The 27277-nt window shown below is 26.6% G+C and overlaps 1 protein-coding gene and 1 long non-coding RNA gene across 2 annotated transcripts; one reads left to right on the top strand and one right to left on the bottom strand.

Moving 5' to 3' along the window:
* Positions 1–5078: 5078 nt before the first annotated feature.
* LOC127072493 (uncharacterized) lies at positions 5079–7066 on the top strand. Its single transcript, XR_007785512.1, has 2 exons — positions 5079–5394; positions 5643–7066. It is a non-coding gene; the product is annotated as an uncharacterized LOC127072493 (long non-coding RNA).
* Positions 6507–9347, bottom strand: LOC127072492 (cytochrome P450 4C1-like). Its single transcript, XM_051012926.1, has 12 exons — positions 9161–9347; positions 8984–9090; positions 8803–8893; positions 8439–8621; positions 8282–8351; positions 8068–8194; positions 7777–7846; positions 7581–7687; positions 7411–7479; positions 7132–7306; positions 6850–7026; positions 6507–6762 (listed from the first exon to the last, which is right to left on the bottom strand). The coding sequence occupies exons 1-12, from the start codon at positions 9339–9341 to the stop codon at positions 6596–6598; spliced, it is 1524 nt and encodes a 507-aa protein (XP_050868883.1). The 5' UTR covers positions 9342–9347; the 3' UTR covers positions 6507–6595.
* Between the last annotated feature and the right edge of the window lie 17930 nt (positions 9348–27277).

Here is a 27277-nt window from a genome sequence, read left to right as displayed (position 1 = left end):
AGTCTTTTTTTTCGATTTAGTTAAATAGAATCGTAATTCGTTTTTATACAGAAACGAAATGTAAAAAAATAGTATAACATATGTATTATAACCTACGATGAAAAATCTGTGATACTTTGCGATAATCGAAAGAGGAGGATGTCCTTTGCCTATTACTTCGTACTATTCGTACTCGAAAAGTATTTTTAATAATTTGATGAAATTTGATTGAAATGTTATTCATTTTATATTTTTATAAACTAAAAAGATACTAATAAACGAAATATATCGCCATTATATAAATAAAATTGAGTAAAATGTTGAAAAATTAAAAATTCTATATTAACTATTTATGTAATCGACATGGATCGATTATTCCGTAAAATAAAAGCTCGAATCAAAACGCTTTAACAAATTGAATGGATTAAATTATGAAATTTTGCAATATCCTTTTCTTATTCACCAGACTTATCATCGATTGATTATTATCTTTATAAACATTTCAATAATTCTTAAAGAAATGAATAGTCCAGACATGGGAACAAATTTAAATTTAAAAGATATTAAAGGAATTAATAGAAGATATTAAATAAATTTTATAGCAGATAATATTAATTTTAAAAACTCCGGATTTTTTGAAAGGCATTTGTGCTTTAAAAACCCATTGGAAAAAGTGTATTAAAGCTGATGTAGTATATTTCAATTGAATACAATTTTTTAAATAAATGATATAAAATTTCTATTATTTTCAAAGAAAATCAATCTTTTATATGTGCCAATCCAATAAATTTCACATCGTTTAGTAAACCGTTTAATTAAAGCAGAGTTGATGTTACAAATTGATAAATGTTAATTTTTTAGAAAAAAAATTAAATATTATATTTGGGTAAGATAATCCGTTGACGCAAGAGTTATATATAGCTATAGAAAATATTTTTATCGCTAAAAATTTAAATATATTAGATATATTATTAATTTAGATATATTATCAGATATATTTTAAAAAGATTAACAATACGTATATCTTAAAATTTCTTAGATATAATTAGTTATTCACACTTGTATGAGATCATTTATATTTCAAAAGATTTTCTTTTGCTTAAACAGGTCAATAGATCTGGGATATTTAATCGATAATTTGAATTTTATTGAAACAGTTATTATTATTGAAAGACGACACGATATGACCAACGATTTGATACTGATCAGTAGCCTGCTCATACGTACCATTATTTCATCTTCGGAAAATATTTTCAAAAATTTGGTGTTATACGATAGGAGTGTCATTCATTTTTCATTTTTAAGAACTGAAGAGGATAATTACAAATTATATATATCATCAATATATGCATGAAAAGTTGAAAATTCTACTTCATGCATTTATCGAATTGGTATGAGCCGATTATTTTGCACCATAATACTCCAACCGACATGTTTCAATTATGAAATTTTGCAATATCTCTCTTCTTATTCAATAGATGTATCAAGGATTGATTACTGTATTTATAAACATATTTACAATATTCTTCAATCTAAAAATTTTACATTAATCCGGCTCATACCATTATACTGCGCCTGCATCTGTTTGCAAGGTATTTTCGATAACTGTCCTTTCTTAATATCATAGAAATAATAATTAAAACTATCGGGAGTATCTAAATTAAATCTTTTCTCATCCAAAAATATTACTTATTGCCATCATTTCTTCCAAAGAATGTGGTCTTTAAGGAAATTTAAACGATTCATTTTATGACGAGTTCTAAACAGTGGTTTTCTTTCGTATAAAATGTTCTCATGTTTGCATAACATGATGTACATTTCTAATATGCGTTTCAATATCTATTCTTCAGCGATTTATTTCGCAATTAAACAGGAATTTAATGCCGCCCAAAGAATTGTTCTTTTCTAGCATATAGTTAACACTGACGATCGATCTCAGATCAAATCGCTGACGGCCCGTAAGATTTTATTTTTCAATAAATTGTAAATTATTTTTCAACTTTTCTTAAACAGCCAGAGTAATTTCAGAAATATAGAAATTTTGATCTCTAAAAGCAGGAATTATGTTTATTTTTTGTTTACTAAGTTTTTTTCTCGTCCCATGAGTGTGAAATATTTCAAAATTATTCAATTAACTTGACTTAAACTGTATTAAAATAACATTAATTAAATCAAAATACATCTAGTCGTACCGAAAGTTTAATGAATACTGGTAATTGTTATGAAAAGTCTAAGTGTGCTATCTTTTTGTCCTTCCTATTTCGCGACATATTCCCAGAAAGTAAAATAAAAACTATTACTTCTAACTTTAACCTTGTTTACTATGTTCTTAAAATGTATTGTTGACATAGAATCCAAAACATTTAAGAATCTCTGAGCATATTCAAAATGTGAAAATATTACCTTTGTGCTATGTTTTTGTCCGTGGGTATATATACTTATTTTATATGAATATATATTTTATCTTACTTTGAGCATGATTCTCTTGATGAGAATTTTTAGGCTGAAAACATTGTACGTTACGCACATAATTAGAACTCATTGTTAGTATACTTACATAACAGAAAATTAATATCATAGACAAGATATTTTGTGAATACAGATTAAGTTACTTAGTGGAGCATGAAAAAGAATCCTTGTCATTATACAATTCGTTGAAAGATCTTTTTGTCGTAAGTGGAAATATAACATCTGAAAAAAAAAATAAAAAATATTAGATTACATTCAAAATATTTGTTAACAATATCATATACAATATACCAAATAAAATTACATTGTTCAATAAATAATTATACATTTCCTAGAGCATAATCCTTAAATAATAAAATGTTTTCAATAAAACGTATAGTAGTAAAAGTAAAAGAAAAATTGGGATATCGATAGTTCATTAAAATTTTTTGAGACAAGTATTTATTAATTATTTTCACGTATAGAAACATAATAAAATAGAATTAATTTTATTAAAGTAAAAGCAATATAGAAAAGATACAAAAACAATTTAAAAAGGGAAAAACGAACCGAGACAAAACGAGCATCGTCGTCTTGATTAAAAACAAAGTCATGAGATGAATATATTAAAAAATAATTAATTTTTAAGTAATACCAATTTTATTTTATTCTATTTATTATTCGAGGTGAAATATTTAAAATAAATGCACAAAATCCTTTTGTCAATTTGCATTTTTATTAGCGGCACCTTATTATTAGAAGGATAAATTAAAAAATTTAAACAACTTAATTAGAAAAAATTAAATTTGAAATAAATCAAGATAATTTCATAGTTGAAATTAAACGATTTAAACATCATGGTAAAAAGTTTTTTTATTAAAAATAAATTTTTTTATAAAAGTACAATTTTAAATCTGTTTAATCTATAAATAAAAGAAATAAAAGAATACAGGAAGTACACTACACATACATACACACAGAATATTATTATTATTAATATACAATTTTACTAATGATTTATATTTTTAATATCAGAAATAATCTCTCATAAATGCGGTATGTTTAATACTTATATTTCTAATATAGGAAAAAAAGATTAATAGTTTACAGATTAACGAAATTAATTTTTTTATATTCCGAACGTCGTATCATTAAGCAATGCTAAATTTGCAGTCGAATATAATATATATATCTTGCTATATTTTTATTTGAATATGTAAATATTATATAAGAAGATTATTTTATTAGAGTGTTTTATATGTATTTATGTATGTGTGTGCGTGTGTGTATAAAACACACACGATTTTACTTAACACACACACACACATTAAATATTTTATATATATATATATATATATATATATATATATATATATATATATATATATATATATAGTGTGAATACATGGCTGGAGAGAGAGAGAGAGAGATTTTTGGTAAATAATATGAGTACAATCCATCGATATATAGTGTGGTCATGCCCTTTATAGAATGTATCATAAGTTTAGTAAACATTTCTTTATACTTATATCAAGATCAATACATAAGTTTTTACGAGTTGTAAAATGAAATAACAGAAGAAATAAAAAAAAAATCTAAATAATAGAAGCTACATATACAAGAGTCTTATTTTTCACCTTGGTACTTCTTATATATACTATATGACGACAAAAGAATTCATACACATTGTTCGAAATCTTTCGATAACTACATTTACGTATAGAAAAAATAAAAACAGTATATAATTATAAAATACGTACTATACAATAATATGAAATATATAATCTTTATTTTATAATAAATATACGTTTACTTATTTTTATTCTGTAATAATTTTTCTACGATTAAATTTATAAAATATTCAACAACTTACAGAAAAATGTAACGAATTAGTTATATTTTAAGCAATCCATGAATTAATAATTATTGATTGTACTGAATAATATTTTACAATTGAATAGCTATATTTATAATTTGAACATACCGAAATGACCTTGTGACCTGGTGACAAAAACAAATAAAGGACACAAACAATGAACGTTTTGAAAGGACAAAGAAATGAACTGATTTTTACGAAAATGAATCTGTTCTTTCAATAACATAAAATCGTACTATATGTATGTTACAAATATGTTACAAAAAATGTAGCAACTATTAAATTACGTTCATTATAAATCGAGCAAGACGAAAAACACTTTTTGAATTACTATCAATTTTTCAGTTAAATAAATGAGAAACCAATAGTTTGAAAATCATAAAAATGAGTTAAATAATATATTATAAACAAACAATGGGGATTCTACCAGTTAGAATTTGTTAAAATTGTATAATATTGTATGTAATATTCATATCAGTTCACGAAACAAAAATTCTTTAAAATCTCTATATTAGTGAAACAAAGAAATATAAATAAAATATATAAGATTTTACCTAACAAGATAATGATAATTACTGGAGACAAAAAGTTTTGGAACTTTTCACCGTGAAGATTGCAACCATCATTCACAGAAGCTCACAAGCGAATAGCAGTTTCATGACGACGACTAGCTTTTTGTAACAGAAATTCCAGATCAGCTATTGGTCTAATTCTATGGTCCAATCAGGAAAGTCGATGGTTCAGGAGCGTCTTATTCGGTCGAAGTGTCCCGCGTATACATGTGATCTCACATTTATATTCTATACAGCTGTTACATAAGTTTTTTGTCCTATTGTTAGAAATTGATTTTTAGTCATTTAATAATTTGAAGAACAATATTCTGATAATTCGGACAAATACATATGTTCTCATTTGCTTTCCGAATATATATAAGAGAATCTATATAAATGGAATATAGTAAATATAGATAGTTTATGAACTTTCGAACAGTATTACACACGATGGAAGATAGGGCGTTTTTCAGGCTAATAATTGACTGTGGTAAAAGAAAGCTTGTCAAGATTATTATAATCAAAATGCTTTAATGTAAGGTAATAATATACAATAAAATTGCAAATATATCTAATAAATATTAATTACTCAGAAATATAAATATAAGTTATAGTTTATTACTAAGTTTATCATACATATCGCATTTTGCTGTATCATTTGAGTATATTGATTACTTACTGTTTACTTTAGAATACTGCTCTAAATGCTGATACTTATATAGTCTTATATGATTTATTATCATTTTTATAAAATGAGGAGATTTATTAACTGATTATCGATTTTACAGGAAATAAAATATGAACTTATTAAATTTCAGCGATAAAAATATCGAACGTAAGTGAAGATAATTGTACGCAGGACGTAACTTATTATAATTATAATATAACAAAAATTTTGTCTTAACATGAACAATGTTAAGATAAATAAATTTGTAAAATTTCCAATATATGCAATCTGACTACTTTGATTGATTGATTGACAGAGAGAGAGAGAGAGAGAGAGAGAGAGAGAGAGAGAGAGAAGGCAAAATTTATTATTACTTTTTGTTTCAATCTGGGATAGAACAATTAAATTTATGTGGTATTGCGTACAGGAAGATTTCATTAATTTATCAGATTTCTTCTTTTCTTAACGAATCTTCTACTTGACTGTTAAACAGTAAGAAATATATGCAAAACGAGATTTTTGTTTACGAACAGATTCTGTCGTATCGAATTCAATGACCAGGATATAATCTTGTGGACGGTATACTATTTGAAAAATGGCATTTATCGAGATATTGTACCAATCTCGTCGTATTTAATAGTATAAGATTAAAGTTTCATAACGAACTAAATGTTCATATTCAGTCAATGCTCTTCTAGTCAATGATCATTTACAATGCTCTATGACAATGTATCTACGAACCTAGCAAAAAGGTGAACTGATATCAAATTTTTAAATATTTATATATATTTCATAATAATACTAATTTAGAAGAATTGTGAAATAGGCAGTAAAAATGATCTCCAAGGGTTTTATCGCTTGATTATTAATTATATCAAATTATATGAAATAATGAGATCTTACTAGATGGATTTTACAGTTTTTATTTCATATATTCATAATTTATTTTTTTTTTGATATATCTACTATCCTGCACAGAATTCGATATATACATAATTATTATACATATAGTATATATATATGTGTGTGTGTGTGTGTGTGTGTAATATATTTAAATTAATATTATAATTTTAATTAATTTCTTCTTTCAAATTGTAATACTATAGGTTTTGCCGGTTTTAACGTGATATCCAGCTTTAAGGCAATATCTTCGATTACTACAGGCCGATCAATTTTAATAATAAATCTTCTTAAAATAGTAGCAATTATCATCTTCATTTCTAGCATAGCAAATGTTTGACCTAAAACAGTGAAAACAATTGTAAATCCATACTGTTGTGTAACTTTTTGAAATTTAATTTCAATAATCTGGAAGAATATAGAATTACCTAAGCAACTTCTAGCTCCAATACCGAATGGTAAAAAACTGTGAGGATGAACATTACCGGATAGAAACCTATTTGGATCAAACTTCAATGGCTCGTTCCAATATTTTTTATTTCGATGAAGTTTGAAAATCCAGAATAACAAGGAGCTTCCTTTTGGTATAGTTAAATTTTGTTCCACTTGATACAATTCATGAATAAATATTAGTATTAATTAATATTAATATTGTCATTGATAAGAATAAAAAAATTCAATGTTATCATTTTATATACATATAGAAATACCTTCTATATCCTTCGTTACTTTACGACCGATGACAGGACCTATAGGAAAGAGTCGTAAGGTTTCCTTGATCACTCGTTCTAAAAGTTTCATACGTTTAGTATCGTCGTGTGATATTAGAGCATATTTTGGATTGTTTGAGCCGTAAATTTGATTCAGTTCCTCGTATACTTCGTTCTTTGTGATAAAAAATGTGAAAAAGATAATAGAAAGTCAATATGAAAATAATTTTCTTTATATAAATAATTGCAAATAATTAAGTATATGTGATATGTACGTACTTGAATATCAGGGAATGAAGCAAGCATCAAAAATACAAAGCTAATGGTAGTAGTTGTAGTATCGCTTCCCTGAAAAAAAATAGATACTTTTCTTCGATTTTGTTCAACAAACCAACTTTCACTGCAATTAAATATATATATATATAAAATATATAATAAATAAGAATTACCGCAATAATCATCGTATTGATTTCATCTCGAATATCTTGCTGAGAGTATTTTCCCTCTTCATGCGATGATTCGAATAACAAATCAAGAAATACTCTTGGATGTTGTACTTCGTTAAGATACAAATGAAAATGTATGATTTATTATTAATATAAGAAAAAATGAACAAAAATTCTGTTATATTTTAATTATTTTTACCTGAATTTTCCTTTGTCAATTCTTGATTGATGTTATTTCTCGAAATTGATTCCTTCTTTTTCTTCATTATCTTTACAAACACAAAATAACACACACATCATATATATATATACACACACACACACATGTAGATATTTACATACATACATACATACATACATACATACATACATACATACATACATACATACTTACATACATACATACATACATACACACAAACATGAAACATATAGTATTATAACATTAAAGAAAGATAAAACAATTAAAAAAAAAATGATCCAATTATACATTGCTGGTGATGTTATCCATGTACGACAAGCACTTTTGAAATTTCTTTCCGATAGCAGTGTTATAAAAAAAAATGTCGGCATGTAGCCATAATTTAAATATTCTCACTGCAAGTATGTGCGTTCCGCTGAATAAAAAAAAAACAAAATTGAATGAAAACAAATTGCAAATAAAAGATAAAATATTTCAAATACAAGAAATTCATTATTACTACCATTCAATAGATTCAGCTAGTTTGCTGTCCGGATTAGTTAGTGTATTTACTTTTATGTCCAGCATGCCATCTTTCAAAAAAAAATGTAACAAAATTATAATCAATTTATACAAATGTATATAAATTTTATGAACTTTCATAAATTTCTAAATTGTACCATATATTATGTCCAATACACAGCGATAGACGTAGTTGCCAACGTCTATATCTTCTCCAACTAAAGAATCCAACTTCTCCATTAAATTAATAGAATGATTATTGAATACATTCATATGCGAGTGTATATTTTTATTTAGAAAGGCTTCTTTTAATAACTTTCGATGACCTTTCCATTTAGATGCTACAAATCGAAAGAAATATTTTAATTAACATTTTCTGTCTTTCTTTTTCATTTATATATATTATATATATATATATATATATATATATATATATATATGTATATGCGTGTATATATATATATTTATAATATAAACAATTTATTATTATTAAAATATATAAGATATGTGCAATTACTTTACCTGGTGCAGAGAATAAACCATCACCCATAGCAATCTTCAAATGGTCATATTCGTCGCTCTTCTCAATAACGTCTGTACTACGTAATATATTCTTAAAAAAAAGGAAATTGAAAAAAGTAAAATAAAACAAAATCAATATAAATTTATCACAAATAATTAGAATAAACCTAATAATTCTTACTTCGATATATTTTGGATCGTCGACCATTATAAGTAATTTTGTGCCTAACCATATACGCCATAATGATTGATAATACTTACTAATCTTTAAAAATTGATTAGTTATATCTAAAAGAAAGATTATAATTAAAATTCTGTTGAAATGTTTGCGTATAAAGAATATTAGTTATAAAGTTACCTTCGATGTTGCCAAGAAACATATAAGCATTTCCGATAATTGGGTATGCTTTTGGACCCGGGAATCGTTTGATCTTATTATACATGCGTAATTTGTTTAAAACATATTGTACTATTCCATAATGCATTTCAATCAATATCAAAGTAATAATAATCAATATTGTAATTATGTTGAATACCATGATTAACTAAATCACTTAAAAATTATAGAGGTAGTTTAATTTTTTTTTTTTAATACTTTTATGATTGTAATAACAAATATTACAATTTACGGATACTAAGTTGGCATAACACAATAACTTTTACCTTCCTTGTATTTTAACGGAAAATAAGGAAGAAAGAAGGAAACGAGAGTTATTTGAAGTATACGGAGTATGGACTTTGCACACGTAATCGGAACTTACGTCTGATAATTATTCTTATTTATTTCTCTTGCAAGTTGATTCAAGAAGCAACAAAAAATATGTCCTGGTAGTATTTTTCTGCAAAAAATGTAAAAAAATTGCATAACATTATGACATAAACCGTTTTTTACATTCATATATTGAGTATTTAAGAACAGGTGGGTATAATTTTACTGATGGATTCAACGTACTATATTAAAAAGACTCAATGTATCGAAATAAGAAAATGACATATGCCGGATATGACTTTGTTTAGGAAATACAGTCGTTATTTTATTATATCAATCTTTTTGTTTACTTAAGAGTTTATTTAAAAGCAATTAGTTTATATCACAGTAGATAATACTGAGTTGTACTCCGCCAACATGTTATAAAAGATTGCCAACAAATTCGCGCAATATCAGATTTTAATTAATTAAAAACAGTTGGGTATGTGTAACATGTAGACAGCTGGAGTGATCTGGTATAGTTACATCAATGATAATGATATCGCTTGGATACGTACGTTCATATGTTCTCAAATTTTTATTGAAGTTACTCTTGAATATAATGAATTCTGTACGAGTAAAATAATTTTCCTTATCTTTTTTCTGTTCTATTTAATATCTACTAATCCTTTCATTATTTTTTTGCGAGTGTGTTCTTTTTAGAAAACATGGTTAAAATCGCCACTGACAAAACGTAACGTTCGATGTTTTATACCGTCATGCAAATTATTTATTTCTTCTTGAAATTATTTATTTATACTTATTTCAGTTAACTTCTAATTTTAAATAATATTTCTAATGTTTCCATCCCTATCGCTCACATTTTTTTACGTTTTTGACATGATTAATGTACGCAATTCAACGTTGAAGTTTTGTTAGTAAATACTATGCCACACCGTTTTGTGCTTTTGATTTAATTTATATTAATAATCATCCTATATATATATATATATATATATATATATATATATAATTATATTAATAATCATCCCAATGAGAGTTACAAGTCATTCATATCGTTCAAGTGATATACTGCTGCATTTTTTTTAATATGGTTTGGAAATTTTGATAATTATTACCTGTATAGACCTATATAATTAATAATTATCTCTATAATAATAATGTCGTGTTTCCTTAAAATTCGAATATCCTCACTGAAGAATATCTGTTGTCTTTGTTAAATTTCACAAAAGGATCAACCGAATTCCTTTCACTATCCTCAAATTGCGAATCTTTCAGAAAAATTATAAATTAAACAATTCACTTAGGAGGATCACGGAAATAATGACTTCTCCATATCTAAGTATTAACTACCTGAGTTTTGAATAACCGCAATATTTATACCTTAGTATTTGGTGAACCGATCAGATAACATGATTTTCTAAAAATAATATGTAGCGAAGAACTTTAAATTCTGAATTCAATTTGAGGTGAATTTTGCGAAAACAAAAATTAAGAATTAGCTGAGAATGTGAATCATATAAATTAATGGAAATTAAGGAAATTTACATTTTTCTAAATGACTATCTTAGTAAAAATATATCTATAATATGTATAGATGTTTTCGTGTTTTTTTATTGGACAAATTATATTTTAATATTTAAAGTAAAAGGATAATTACGTTAGTATCTATCCGTTAAGAAAGGATCTCATATTCTATTTATTCATTACTTTTTTAAGCTAATTAAAAAGATTATTAAAAGGAAAACGAATGAATTAATAAAATATTTCTAAAAGAATGTATACATCAACTCATGAATAATATTTTTTAAGCATTATTGAGAGAGAGAGAGAGAGGGGGGGGGGAGAGAGAGAAGAAATGGGAGAGGATTAATGTGTTGCAAGAGTGTGCAAAAGTGGTTTTAGAAAGAGATAGGCGTCAAGAAATAGCGATGCACTAACTGAAGAGAAATATTGTTTGCATAAAAGCGTCATGTGAGCGAGAAATGAATTGTGAAAGACTTTTTTATTATAATTGAGTGTTCGATACTTATAATAAATTTTATGTAAAAGCAAAAAACGAATAATCTTCTCACGCCAAACATTATAAATATTAATGAAGACGATACGTGATAATCTCATAATGTATTTACGTTGTTATTCGTAATTAAATTATTTTATTTTGTAACTATAAAAGGAAATAAGAAATGTGGAAGAATAGAGAAGAAAATGAGATATGGAGTAAAGAAAGAAAGAAAAAGTGTGAAAGGGAAAAAGAACGAAAAGAAAGTGAGAAAACAGAATCACTAGCATAATAATATGCAACGAATAAGCTTATTCAATTATATGTGTGTGTATATATATATATATATAGATTTCAAAAATATATCGTTTTGTATACATTAACTCAAATACTAGAATTTATTTGAAACGAAATACTGCAGGGAGTTAAAAAATGCATATTGATGCATTCGAAAAGATTTTTATTAACGAAAGAAATAATATTCTCGGGTTATTTTTGACGATCGTATCACCAATGATAAAACGTAACATTGCAGCAGAAATGTATTAATAAAATATATATTAATATTTATATATCTAAATATATTTATATATTATTATAATATATATATGTATATATATATATTAATATTTATATGTAAATTATAATAGAATTATTGATAGAATCAAGAGAATTGATTATTTACCTTTAATAATTCTTTTGTAACGTTCGCTATTGATTGTCCCAAAAGTGCGTTATCTGCATGCAATTTATTTATATGACAGTGTTTAAAAACGAAAGAAATTTTTGGAATAACCTAATACGACATACTAATAACATGTAAATATGCATGACATTATAGAAACAGATAAGCCAAACAACATAAATATTAATCACGACAATAGATTGATAATGTTCTTATGTTTTGATTTGTAAATAAATTGTTAGTTTATTTTGTAATTATAAAAGAAAATTAGAAATATGCAGAAATAAAGGAGAAAATGAAAAGAATGGGAGAAAAATAATATTCTCAGATTGCTTTCGACGATCGTAAAAAAGAACGAGTCGATACAAATTAATAAAGTATGTATTAATAAAAAAAAAAAAAAAAAAAAAAAAAACTATAACAGAATTATTGATAGAACAAAGGGAAAGTATTAAATATTTATTTTCGATAATATTTTATACTCGAGTTTTATTACAACTTGTACGAAAGTTATACTCATAAATTTATAATGTTCACCATCAGTACAACATACATACTAATAATATATAGCTTATCAGCACGCACAATATATTATATTGCAAGATTTCATTCTTAGAAATTGTGATATTATTGCCTTACACGAAGTTCTATATTTGGCAAATATAATAACATCGTAAAGAGGAATAGCTTACATCATAGAATTATTAATATACAATAAGTGATAACAGAATTGGAATTAATAACAATTTTTTTAATTATAATTTTACTTATAATAGTTTGGCAGTATACAAGAGAATCAATTCAAATGCAACAGAGAGCATGTAAAGACGAAGAACGTAAATAATTACATTAACCATAAATTTTTAATAGATAAGAATTTGGAATAACTTCTAAGGAAAAGAGAAGATCACGATGAAAAAAATGTTGTTGCCTCATACAACTCTCAAAGTTCTTGAAATGATAATATTTTGGACTTCTTTAGGATCAAAAATGAGCGAGGAACAAATAATTATAACTGTAGTAAATATTTTGGAAAAAAGATATATTTTTTACGTCATCATAAATATCCAGATATAATCAATTAAAATATTGAAATGCATTTATTCCACATATGAAATTAAATAATATGTTATAAAAATAAACTACAAAATTAACCAAATCTAATGTAACCTAGTGAAATTATCTATAAGTAAATTCACATTCTAAAATAATAATTACATCGTAATTATATACATACTTTCTGAATTTAATGTAAAATTAAATGTTTAATATTGGACGGAACGTCTGGTATTCTTCTATAAATGTTTTAATTGCATTTGTAATTTATATAAAAATTATATTTCAGAAAAACTTTTAAATAAATGTTAAATTAAGATTTAGAGACATTTTTTGTACTTTTATATTAAATATTTTTTGTGCCGACGTTGTGCTTGTTAATAATAAGATATTGTTCATTGTAATTTTTCAGAATTTCTATAATCGTTTTGTCTTCATATGATCTTAAAGATTCTTTTTATTTTATTTTTTTAATTCCTACAAGAAACGCTTAGAGTGAATGAAACAGTTAAAGTAATAAAATAGACATGAGTAGGTTGCATTATGTAAAAAATAAATAGAATTATTATGATTTGTAATTCATGAACACTGTTATCTTCGCTGTAATAGGAACTAAAACGATCAGGTATCATAGATAATTAAACTTATAGTATATGATTTATGTAAAGAAAAAGATTGAAAAATTTTTTTTAACATAGATACACTATTGACTTTATGAAAAATGCTCGAAAAAGTTTTTATTTTTATACAAAATTCATATTAATGGATCGTCAAAATTTATCAGTTGGACTCAGGCAATTGAGAGTAGAGAGAAAAACTGCCTTGATACCTCTGATAAATAAATATAGACATTGTTATTTATACTGTGGTAAATCAAATAGATCATGTTTATAGTTAAAATGTGCGTCGATTAATATAGAAATCTGTATATGTATCTAATCTGTTAAATAATTCTTTAAAGAAAATATAAAAAATTGAAGGTTGTATATGTTATAATCTAGATTACTAGATCACATTTGCTACATTCTTTTAAATGACCGTAAATATATACATATAGACGCACCTTCAATAAAATTGAAAAATTTTAACATAAAGATATGAGATCGTTATGATCCTTAGCATAAACATATTGATCTCACTTAAGCTCAGTTGCTGCAAAGTTATAAACAATTGCGTTTGGATATTATCTAAACTTGAAGAATTAGATCCTAAAGGTCCATTTTCGTATAAATGACCCATTTACGTTCCACGTCCGACCATGCATTGGACTTGAATTAATTACTATATTTTGTATGTAAGTAACAGTTTATACATCATCAAAGCTATGTCTATCTTAGAATAAACAAACACGCACTGGCTGTCGCCAACGAGTCTACTGCGTCGCATCTGTAAATTCGTTATCTTAACTCTAGACAGCCGTGATAATTCGAAAGATATCATTAAACAATTGTACTTAACCGTAAGACAACCGAGTCTTATCAATATCACTGATCATGACGTAATATGAGATATTCAGCGCAATCTAAGTCGATATATATCTTTCGTGCTGAGTATTTCAAAGTAAGTTAATTGTAATAATATTAATATGCTAAATTTATGTACACGTTCCTCCATTCTCTACTGCCCCATATTTTGCATCAGCCACATCTTCTTGACCTTCTTTCTCACTGCTCTTTCTCTTTCTTTGTCTTTCTCTCTCTCTCTCTCTCTCTAAGAGAGACGTACTAACACATGTACCTTATAAGACACACGACATATTATAGAAACAAGTAAGCCAAACAATATAAATATTAATCACGACAATAGATTGATAATGTTCTTATGTTATGATTTATAAATAAATTGTTAGTTTATTTTGTAATTATAAAAGAAAATTAGAAATAATTCGAATATGAAAATGTCTCTCCTTTCTCTCTCTCTCTCTCTCTCTCTCTCTCTCTCTCTCTCTCTCTCACACAGCAGCAGCAGCATATTTAGCATTTCTATTTACCGGATTATTCATTTCTAATAAGTGGCTATAGCACTGAGAACGTGTTTTTTAATTTACATATGTCATGAGAACATTTTTATATTATTTCCAGAACTAGAATCAAAAGCAACTAGCACCATTAAAATATTGCAAACGTTATTATTGAGATATTGGAATTTATTTGTCTAACATAATAATGACATAAATGTATGTAGACTACATCATAGAATTATAATATACGATATGCGATAACGGAATTCGAATCAATAATATTTTTTTATCATGATAATTTGACATTGTATCTGAAAACATGATCCAGATGAAACCGAGAGCACGTAAGGAAGAAGAATGTAGTTAATTATAATAATTAGAAATTTTTAGTATAAAAGGATTTGGAAAAGGTCGTTTGTAATTATATTATTCTTTCCATAATATCTTCAAAATGTGTGTAATCGTTTATGTATATTCTTATAAAATCATAAATAAGATTCTTTTTTATTTTATTTTTTTGTTTTTACATGAAATAGTTAGTGCAAAATGCAGTTAAATAGCCAAGTAGATAAGACCATTGCTAGGTTGTACTACGTAAATTATAAATACAATATTACTATGTTATCAGTATGTTGTTTAAGAAGACAGATCGAATGTAATTTACAATATTTGATTTATCTTAAGAAAAATATTTGTTGCTTCATACTCCCAACTACGAAAATCACATTTTGCTTCTGGAATAATCGTAATTACGATCGGGTGGGTCAGATTATATTCTAAAACATTTTGCTACTACTGCAAAATTAATTATAATAACAATCGATTTTTATTCTGGAGTTTCTTCATTAATTTTTTTTTTTATATGACCATAACGAGTGTCCTATGTGATCAATTTCTGGAACTGTGATCAAGATTTTTATTTCTTTTCTTATAAGATTTTTTTCTAATAATCTCATTGATTCGATTCGTAAAACGATGAAAGATGAATAGACGTTCGAATTGGAGTGCCACTAGCATGATAGTACGAATATTCTTTTAGTACACTCTAGACGAATGAGATAGCAATGAGTAATGTATCATGTAGTTACGTATTACTTAAATGGAGAAAGTATTGAAATGGATAATTATCTCATAAAATCTCGACAAATTCACAAAATGTTTTTAAACCATAGAAATACTAAACTGATGAGATAAATTCGTCATACAATTGGATCAACTATCTGTAATTATAAAGGGAATGAACAATAATTATTTTATTACGATAATTATTACTTTATCGTTGTTACTAGAAGTTTCTCTATGTCAGATAACTATCAACAATGTAATGAAGAAATGTGTAATTTCACAACTGAGATTGTTTTCGAATGATTTTACATCAATATTAGTTAATAATTCATTTAAATTGACTGCCAATAAACGTCAAAATAAATTGCTTTCTTTAGAAAAACTGTAAATTAGTTACAGCTAGCATTGACTCATTCGATACAAGTCAAAGTAAAGAACTACTAATTAACTACTAATGTTACTCTGCATTAGTAACATACTAACCTTACTAATTTATTTTTTCTATTTATTAAAAACGAACGTATTACCTAAACATGTCATGATACATTTATATAAAAAATACATCAGCATTACGTGATATCGATAAAACAGCCGATAATATCGGCTATATCGATAATATAATCTTGTCTATCGATCGTTATATATTTTATTTCCGAAATATTAATATTAACTTGAATTAAAATCTTCGTGATATATTTATTAAATATATATATTTATCGACATATATACACATACACACACACACACACACACATATATGTTGTATGTAAATATACACGAATATTTTTGTACGACTGAAAATATTCATATATATGTCAGTATTGATAGATTGCTGGGAATAATATTAATAAGATAGAGAAGTCCGAAAAGAATTTCGCTATCAAAAATTTGTGGATTCATTTTAATTCGATCGCATCCACGTCATCTGTGTTTGTTAATATATCTTCATTCGTCTGTTTGAACGGGCTATTGAAAATTATCTTATTTCTTGTTAAAGGTATTTATATTCTTTTCTATCTTTGATTGGGAGATCACTCTTGTATGGTGTTGCACACATTTAAGGAAGAATTGTTTAATTCATTGGATATCCTGTTAACGATCTCTCATATTACCTCTAATAAATTCAGGAATACATATATAACGAGATTTTTCTTACAGATAGATTTTGTTGGATCGATCTCAGTAAAAATAAAATAATATCGAAGACCTTATTCCATAGAAAAACAGAGATTTTATCGAGATATAATATAATGGTATCGCTGATCTTGTCTTATTTTGTAGTACAAGGCTATTATGAACTAAATACTCGTGCCGCTTTATCATATTTAAATCTCGTCGTATTTAGAAGTATAAGCCTGAAAGTCTCATTACGAACTGAATACTCTTATCTCTCTTTCAATTAGTATACATTTACCTCGTTAAACATAAATCCCATTAAAAGAGAATTTGTACCCTGCTCCACGATATGCCATATATAGAGTAAGAGTCAATTAAAAAGAGAGTACAGAAAAGAAAATTTATCAGGATACACTTTTGAAGTTTTAATAATTTATACAACTATTAATTTATAAAAATTTCGAAATCAATAATAAGAATGATTTTTAAATACTTTAATCATTATATCAAATTATACGAAATCAGCAGATTCTAATAGATAATTTTTATGCCGGTTTTTATTTTGTACAAATAATAATTTGTTTTTTCTATAGATTACATAATATCACTCATGTATATAGTTTAATTACGTATATGTTATGTGTATGTATATATATATATATATATATATATATATATATATATATATTTAAATTACAATCTTTCTTCAAATTTTAGTTTTATTGGTTTATTTTATTTATTTTAGTTTTATTTAATTTATCCTTCGCTTTCAACGAAAGGCTCAATTTTACTCCTATTTCTGCAATTTCTGTTGGCTTATCAATTTTAATTGTAAATATCCATATCAATGTAGCAATTATTATTGTCATCTAAAGCATAGCGAATTTTTAATCGAAAAAAATAAAATGTTCTTTAACTTTATGGAATAAAATTTCAAAAATGAATTAGAGTGTGTAATTACCTATGTAATTTCTGCGACCATAACTAAATGAAAAAAAAATTCGAAAAACTACACCTCTCCGGAAGAAACCTATCTGGATCGAGTACTAGCAGCAGGATCCAATATTTTTCATTGCAATGGAGATTATAGTTGAAAAGATCCGCTGAACTTTCTTTCGGTATAGTCCAATTTTTTATCACTTGATATAATTAATAAATAAGTATTACTAGTAAATAATAGAGTAATACTATTAACGATAAAAAATATAATAATTATTATTTTGTATATAGACATATCCTCGACATATTGCGTTACTTTCCGAGCGATGATAGCAATTACGGAGTAAAGAAGTAATATTTCTTTGATCACTCGTTCCAAAAATTTCATATCTTTAATATCGTCATGCATTATTGGCACATGTTTCCAATCGCACGAGCCGTAAATTTGATTCAGTTCCTCATATACTTCGTTCATTGTAATCAAAGACAACAAGAAGGTAATATAAAAATAATTTTCGTTATATGAATAATTACAAATAATTAAGTACATGTAATATGTCCGTAGTTGAATATCAGGAATGTAACAAGCATTAAAAGTACAAAGCTAATGGTAGTACCTGAAGTATCCCTTCCCTGAAAAGAAATGGAAAAATTTATTTAACAATTTTATTTAATAAACAGAAGTTTATTGCAATTTAATAACAAATGTGACTTTAACCTATAACGGTAGTATTGATTTCATCCCGAATATGTTTCCCCGAATATTTTCCTCTTTTATACGATGATTCGAATAAAATGTTCAGGAAAAAGCTTGGCTTTTGTTCTTGAAACATGAATAAGGATATATGATCTATCATTAATAATAATAAATTTAAGAAAGTTTAATGTATTAAATTTTAGTAAAAATATTAAAATTGTAATGAATTAATGAATGATGAAGAATAATATTCTGCTATATTTAGATGTATATAATTATTTTTACCTGAATTTTCCACTGTCTGTTCTCGAATGAATTCGTTTTTTTCTTTGATTATTTTCATGAAAAAAAAGATAATATATTCCTTCCATACGCATACACACACACACACACACACACACACACACACACACACACACACACACACACACACACACACACATGAAAATAAAATACTAAAATATTTTAATATTAAAAGAAGTAAAACTATTTAAAAAATGTTTGGCCTGTAGATATATTGTTTGTAACGTTATCCAGATATTATAGATTCATCCGAAATTTCTTTCCCATAGTAGTGTTATAAAAAATTAGATCTGGATATAACCATGATTTAAGCTTTTGTATGTATATATATATATGTATATATATATATATATATATATATATATATATATATATATATATATATCGATTAAACTGAAGAAAAAAACCAAACACGAATTATAAATAAACAATAAAACGATTGAAACAAAGAAAAAAGTATTATCAATCAATAAATTCAGCTAGTTTGTATTTCTTACTGATCAGAGAATTTAGTTAAGTATCAAGTACGTTATCTTTCAATGAATCATGTAATAAAATTATAATGAGTTAATACAAATGTATATAACTTCTATAAACGTTTAAATATTTCGGAACTCTGCCATATATTATGTCCAATCTACAACGAAAGATATAATGTCGAACGTCTAATTCTTCTCTAAATAAAGTTACCAATTTTTCAATTAAAGTGATAGAGTGATTAATATACCCATATGCCATTTACATATTTTTCAAGAAAGACTATTTAGTAATTTTTGAGTATTTTAATTTACATATTTTACTTATTTTGTTCATCTATACATATATGCATATCATAAGTGAAAAAAAAGTGAAGATATACTTATTCATATACTTACTCATATGATACGTTATTTACATGTGTCTATAAAAAAGAAAGAATGTTTTTGAATTTTATAAAATTTAATATTAAAAAAATATATATTACAAATATAATTATATATTAATAAATATATATACTTCACATGGAGCAGTGAACGAACCATTGCCCATAACAGGTTTCAGGTCTTTATACTTCTCGCTCTTATCGGTAATATTAGGACTATTCAATAAAGTCTTAAGAACAAAACAGAAATAAGAATTCTTCTTAAGAATTATTAAAATAATGCTGATAGATCTTATCTTGATATATTCAGGATTGCCTACTATACAAATAACTTCATGCCTAACGATACATGCCATAATGATTGATAATTTTAATTATCTTTAGAAATTGGGTAAATATGTCTAGAAAAAAGGTTATAAATCGAAATCTGATAAAACGTTTAACTATATAAGACATTAGTTAGAAATCTACCTTTGGTAGTGGCAATAAACAAATGAGCATTTCCGATAATTGGATATTCTTTTGGCCCTGAAAATTCTTTGATCGTATTATATACGTATAATTTATTAAAAAAATTTGTGACTCTTCCACAAAATAATCTAATTAGTATTGTTGTAATGACAATTAATATTGCAACGAATTTCATGATGAATTGAATTATTTGAAAAGTATAGAAATAATTTAATCAAAATAAGGTAGTCTTATAATTATAATAATATTTGTTAAGATTTACAGATACTCTGTTAGCACAGCGCAACGACTCCAACTATCCTCCTATGTTAAGAGAGAATAATGATAGAAGAGAAAAAGTAAGAATATTTAATGAATATGTAGTGCAGATTTTGTTCACACGATCACAACTTGCATTAGCAAATTCTTATTCGGTTAGGCAAGAAAGGTCTATAAGATCCTGAGAAGATGGGAACAACAATTAATTATATATGGCAAAAAAGGTACATCATATATTTGTATGTACATATATAACGTGTATATAAAATGTATCAAAATATAACTATTCATTATAGCATTACAAATGTATAAAGTAATATCTAATGTACCACAAAATATCGTTCACCTTGTTCCTGCAAATTATTGCAAGAACGCGATTTTTTTGAAGGATTCTATGGGATTCGTGAGGATGATAGACGGTAAAGAATACTTCGTGAATCGAAATGTTAACAATGAATTTTGAAGTACTCAGATACAGTTATTGTGTTATGTATATTTCTTTAATCGTATGTTATCAATAGTTACTCGTGTATTGATGATTAGAGTACAAAAGATGTAAATGGACTGTGATTGTGCAGGATTGAAGCATGGTCACTCATGTTTGTAAAATTCGGTTGTCTTACGGTTCAGTACGACTGCTTGACGATATCCATCGAATTATTTCTACCACCGCCGCAAAGTCTATAGCCAGGTGACAATCGGACGGTTACTACGATGACAGAAATCATTTCAGCGGTGCATCTGCATGACGACTGTCCCTGCCAGTGAATTTGCACAATGAAGAAATGGATATACACAACGAAATTATTACTTCCATACCACTGCATCCGGTGCCTTAAGAAATGAATGATCAGAGTATTTCTTATTTCTGAGAAAGCGTTTACGCAGCGGTGGTGCAGGCTAAATCGAACATTCGTGGTCATCGTTCGCATCACCGAGCAGAATATTGGAAATTGATACAGCAAAATTTATCGAATTTTGTGGTCGACATCATTGAGGAAAAGTTTCCCGAAAATGTGACAAATGGTCAATCGTACGTAAGCTATTTGTTCCTCCTTCATCTCTCATAAGAACTTGTTCGGAGAGAATGGCCTTGACCCGAGATCCCAGTTCGTGTAACTATTTCACGAACCATTTGACAAAATCAGTCACGTGTTGATACGAATTTTACGTGCACAAAGATTCGTCGTACGAACAATTTATATAATATTTTGCGATATGCATCATGGTACCCGTGATGAGGCATTCTCCATAAGCAGAGTTGATATTCTCCTAAAGTAATGAGGAGGAGTTGGTAGAGGATATATCGTCAGTTGTTTCTTGTAATTCTTTGCCGGTTCGAATAAAGAGTTATGTTGATGTTTTATATCGCAAACGTTAGAGTTGATCGATGTAAGATATCGTGACATTTTTTCACCGTTTAATAACATCTCTCGAAGAAATGAGTCAGAGACGACCATGATATTTCTTTATTTGCCTCACCGTTTTTCAGCAGGCGAAGAAAACCGCTCGAATCGTGCATATGAGAGAACAGCGCGTGCACTAATCGATACTTTTCTCTTCGACAATTTTTCCAATATTTTACTCGATAAGGCACACGATGGCAGTACGATGGAATGTATGACTAAACTGTACGTGACGTGTGAAAAAAATATTGTATTTTAAGTATGGATACGCGTCTTATCCCGATCGCCATACAACCATCGCGATAACTCCCAAGACGTCGTGTTTATCTCAATGTTGCGGCATCTAATGGCGGAACCCTCAACCTTTATATACAAAAACTTATGATTCCAAGGAAGAACCAATCGTAGAACGTATATCATACGAAGGAACGTTTTGTATTCAACAAGTGAAAATGTGCTGACGGAAACTCTGACCGAGTAAACAAAAACTGTAATATTTTGACAACACTTGTTTTCATCTTCATTCCTCACTTTCTGTTCATTACGACCGCACGTAAGGAAAGTGTAAGTCGCATTGCGTTGTGATCGTGAATCATCAAAAGTACACAATCATGAAATTATTAGAGAAAAGAAGTTATACGGCTTCTATAATTTTCAATCGATTAAATTCACTAGCAATGTTTCTTTTACTGTTATACTAGTTGATTGTTTTATAAAATAATACAATCCTTTTTAAATGAATTACACATGTATAATACGGTGAAAAGAATCTCAAGTCTAAAACAGATTATTTATAATATTATAGTATAAAAACTCGTTTTTTATTGATGATACTGAAAGTAAATTAAAATATCTTATATTATTTATTACTCGGTTTTTATTCATAAACTTTCTTGTAGGTATATTCAACCAAATTCTAAATTCTGATAGGAATTTTCAATCATTTTGGCAAATGTAATTAGACACAAAATTATTTGTGATTACAGACAATGTTCAAAATAAGCTTTGTTCTAACATTTTTTTTTTAAATTTACGTCATTTTTAATTAGTTTTCTTGATCTTTTCTTCTTAAGATATTATTAGATAGTCGAAATATTATAGAAAACTTTGACGACAAAAAATACGTAAATGTTATTGTTAGCAGTAGTTTGTTCTCTGCTTCAAGTAAGGTATATACATTCTTCATCATTTATTAATATATAATTATTCATGTTACAAATATAAATAAGCTATCATTTATTTATGTTAAATATTATCGACCAATAATCGATTAATCAGCATCTAGGTGATTACAAATTACCTTATTTGTTACTTTTCAATTACTTTATCAATTACTTTGTGCTTGTCGATGTTTTCCTATCAGACTTAGCGATTGATCTCTTATTTTTCTTATATTCAATAGAGCATTCACATTTTTATGTTCACTTATTCATCAATGTATTATGACCCTTTTATATCATTTAACAAAAAAATTTTCATCATATAACATTTTATGTTGCTCCATTGAGCAAGGTGGTAAAATTGAAGAATTTTGTTTAGATTAGTTGTCACACTCTAACAGTTATTTAGAGAAAGATAATGGCAATAGAAGTAGTTGTGAATGATTCTATGAACATTCGAAAACGACCGAACGTTGTTACTACTATTTTGTGATTTAAGTAGTAATGCTAATGACACTGAAATAGCTAGCGAGGTGTGGTCAATAAAAGAAAAATCAATTATTTTAGAACCTTTAGAAGATAACTCTAATGGAAAATTTCTATCAAGTTTTGAAGAAAATGTAATGGACACAATTATTTATTGAAAATGAGATTTTGGACATATGGTTATAATATCGAATAGATATTAATAACGAGTAATAGATAAATCTGCAGATATAAATATCTCAAAGATGAAGAAATGGGAGATTAGATTACGAGAAAAGAAAAAATGTTTATATTTTATTTCTTTTAATAGGAGAAGTAAGAAAAGATTGATTTTACGAATATTGATCTAATGTTTGAATCGTCACTTTTTTCAAAACTAATAAAAAAGAAATCAAATTATACGTATAATGCAAAGGCATTTTTCTAACAATGATGTCCTATATACAGATTCAAACAAATCTGTGAAAATTGTACTTTATTGTAAATTATTAAAAAAAAAGGCTTAACGAAGAATATGAATCTTGTCAACTATTATTGGAAAAATTAACGCAACAATTATAAAGTACGTCCTACATGTAGAAGCAGTCAGTGAAGCTCTTATATATTTGTAATTTACAACTATATATTGGCCAAGGGATGAAATTGGCAAATATTATCATTTTATTAGTTTTTAGCTGTAAAAAAATATGTGGTACCACATTTACCAAGATGATCCAGTTATTTATAAGATTACAACAGTGTCAAAATGGATAAAATTCATATGCAAGCAAATTATGAATACGATTTTATTTGGAACGATTCAAGAATCTCAAAACCATAACTCTTTCAAGTGATTCATACTGCATTTCAATACAAGGAACTGTATTCTATTACTGACTAAATATTTAGTAATGGCTAACGAAATATAAATATGATATCGACGATACATTTGACACAAGAAATGGTAATCAAGAGTATAAATAAACGATCAATCCTTCAAAAACTTGAAAAGATAATTGAGTAACATAAATTATATACAAGATGCATAAGTATATAAGTTGGATCGTGCAAATCAGTATTTATTTATTTGTTATGAATTAAATTTTAAGAAAAACAAAAAAGTGGACCAAACGAATGATGGTTTTTTATCAATTGTACAATTTTTAATACGTTTGAAGCTTCCACTTATATGAATGGAAAGAAAATGATATATAAAATATTCTTACATTGAGTGACAGTTTGGTGGATTATGGATTCATCATTAGCTGATTTCGAAATTGACGGGGATATAGATTTAACTGAAATATCGAATACTTCTGAGCATACGAGCAGATTCCATCAGACACATCGAAAAATTTCCAAAAAACAATATAGAGCATATGCATCGAAAATGATAAGAAGTAGAACATCTTTTGTTTGTACATTTTCTAATTGTTCGGTTAGATTAGGGTCGATGTTACGAGCGGTATCGCACTTTAAAGTAGTATTTAAAAAATTTGTTCATTTCGTGAAAAGTATTATAACATTCAAGGTATTATACGAGTATTAGTTTACCAGTAATTATATTGAGCTTAGTTGTTGATAATAGACACATGCATACTCGCGCGATTGCCAATACTGGCAGAGTAATGGCAACGAATCTGTCGACGAATAGAATTGAGTGGGAAGTTAATGAGCGGCGCCTTCTACCAAAGTAGAGAACGTTCGAATTAAATGAATCTTCGTCTATACTTATATTTCGTAAAAAAACTCCAGACGTGAATATTGAGATCACTAAAAAAATGACAGGGAAGGAATGCAGGCATTCGTTATTATATAATCGTTAAATTTCTACAGGTGATAAGTATGATGCAATAACATACGATAATCCTCGAGAATCGTCCATGGCGAAATTAATTACCATAAAATTTACAAGTTTATGTATATGTTCCTCTATTCTCTTTTGCCCCATATTTTACATCAGTCACACCCTTCTTGATCTTCTTTCCCAGTGTCTATTTCTCTCTTTGTCTCTCCCTCTCTTTCTTTATCTTTCTCTCTGTCGTTGTCTCTTTCTCTACTTCCTTTTCTCTCTCTCGCAATAGCAGATTTAACATTTTTATATACCGAATCATTCATATCTAGAAACTAGCTGTACCATTGATAACGTCTTTTCCAATTTGCATATCTCATGAGAACATTTTCATATTATTTCCAGGGTAGCAATTAGTACTATTTAAATATTGCAAACATTGTTATTGGGTTACTGGAATTTATTTGTCGAATATAATAATGACGTAAGTGTGTGTAGACTACATCATAGAATTTTAATGTATGATATGCGAAAACGGAAGTGCAGGCAATAATAATTTTTTTATTATCATGATAATTTGACAATGAATCTGAAAATATGATCCAGGTTAAATTGAGAGCGTGTAAGAAATGAAAATGTAGTTAATTACATTAATCATAAATTTTGAATAGAAAAGGATTCGGAAAAGTTTTCTAACGAATAAACAGAGCCACGATAGAAAATTCCGTTGACGCACATAAATGACAAAGTATTTGCGCTTGTTTGGAATAAAAAACCAGTAAACAATGAATAATTACAATTGTAATAAATATTTTTGAAAAAAAAGTATTTTGTGTCATCGTAATATATTATATAATCGACTGAAGCACTAAAGTAATGCATTGACAAATAATATGAAATTAAATAAGATGATATTAAAGTAGACTGAAAAGTTAATAAAATTTCATGGTATCTAGCAAAGTTATTTTTAAGTAAATTTATATTCTGAAATAATAGTTATCGAACAATTGCATGTATATTTTCTGAAATTAATGTAAAATTAAATATATGAAATTGGAATATCTCATATTTTTGATTCATTTTACAATTTAAACATCTCAAAATAAATTTTAAATTTATTTGTAACACTATATGAGTGTGTATGGATGTATGCATAAAACTTATTCGATGCAATTCAAAGTAGAGAAGGTTTCAATAAATAACTACTAATGTTACTTTGCATTAATAACACGTGCACGTTATTAATTTATTTTTTCTAATTAATAAATACGAATGTTTTACACGAACATGTCACGGTAAATTTACATAAAAAATATATCGGCATTACGTGAAATCGATAAAACAGCAGTCTTGCCTACCGATAGTAGTGGATTGTACTTCTTTTCCAAAATATAAATATTAACTTGAATTAAAATCTTCGTAATATATTGATCAAATATATACATTTATTGTTATATATATATATATATATATATATATATATATATATATATATGTATTATATTTCTTTTTATGTTCGATTTGGCGAA

Source organism: Vespula vulgaris, unplaced genomic scaffold (assembly GCF_905475345.1).
Source record: "Vespula vulgaris unplaced genomic scaffold, iyVesVulg1.1, whole genome shotgun sequence".
NCBI classification, from domain to species: Eukaryota; Metazoa; Arthropoda; class Insecta; order Hymenoptera; family Vespidae; genus Vespula; species Vespula vulgaris.
This window is presented reverse-complemented; position numbering and strand designations above follow the sequence as displayed.

Bases quoted from the DNA above. Each gene is read 5' to 3' on its own strand.
- LOC127072492 (XM_051012926.1), bottom strand. From the start codon at position 9,341: ATGGTATTCAACATAATTACAATATTGATTATTATTACTTTGATATTG. The intron at 8,622-8,802 runs GTAAAGTAATTG...TTCGATTTGTAG, and splicing joins TGGTTTATTCTCTGCACCAG to CATCTAAATGGAAAGGTCAT. The intron at 8,195-8,281 runs GTAGTAATAATG...TTTTTTATTCAG, and splicing joins CTAGCTGAATCTATTGAATG to CGGAACGCACATACTTGCAG.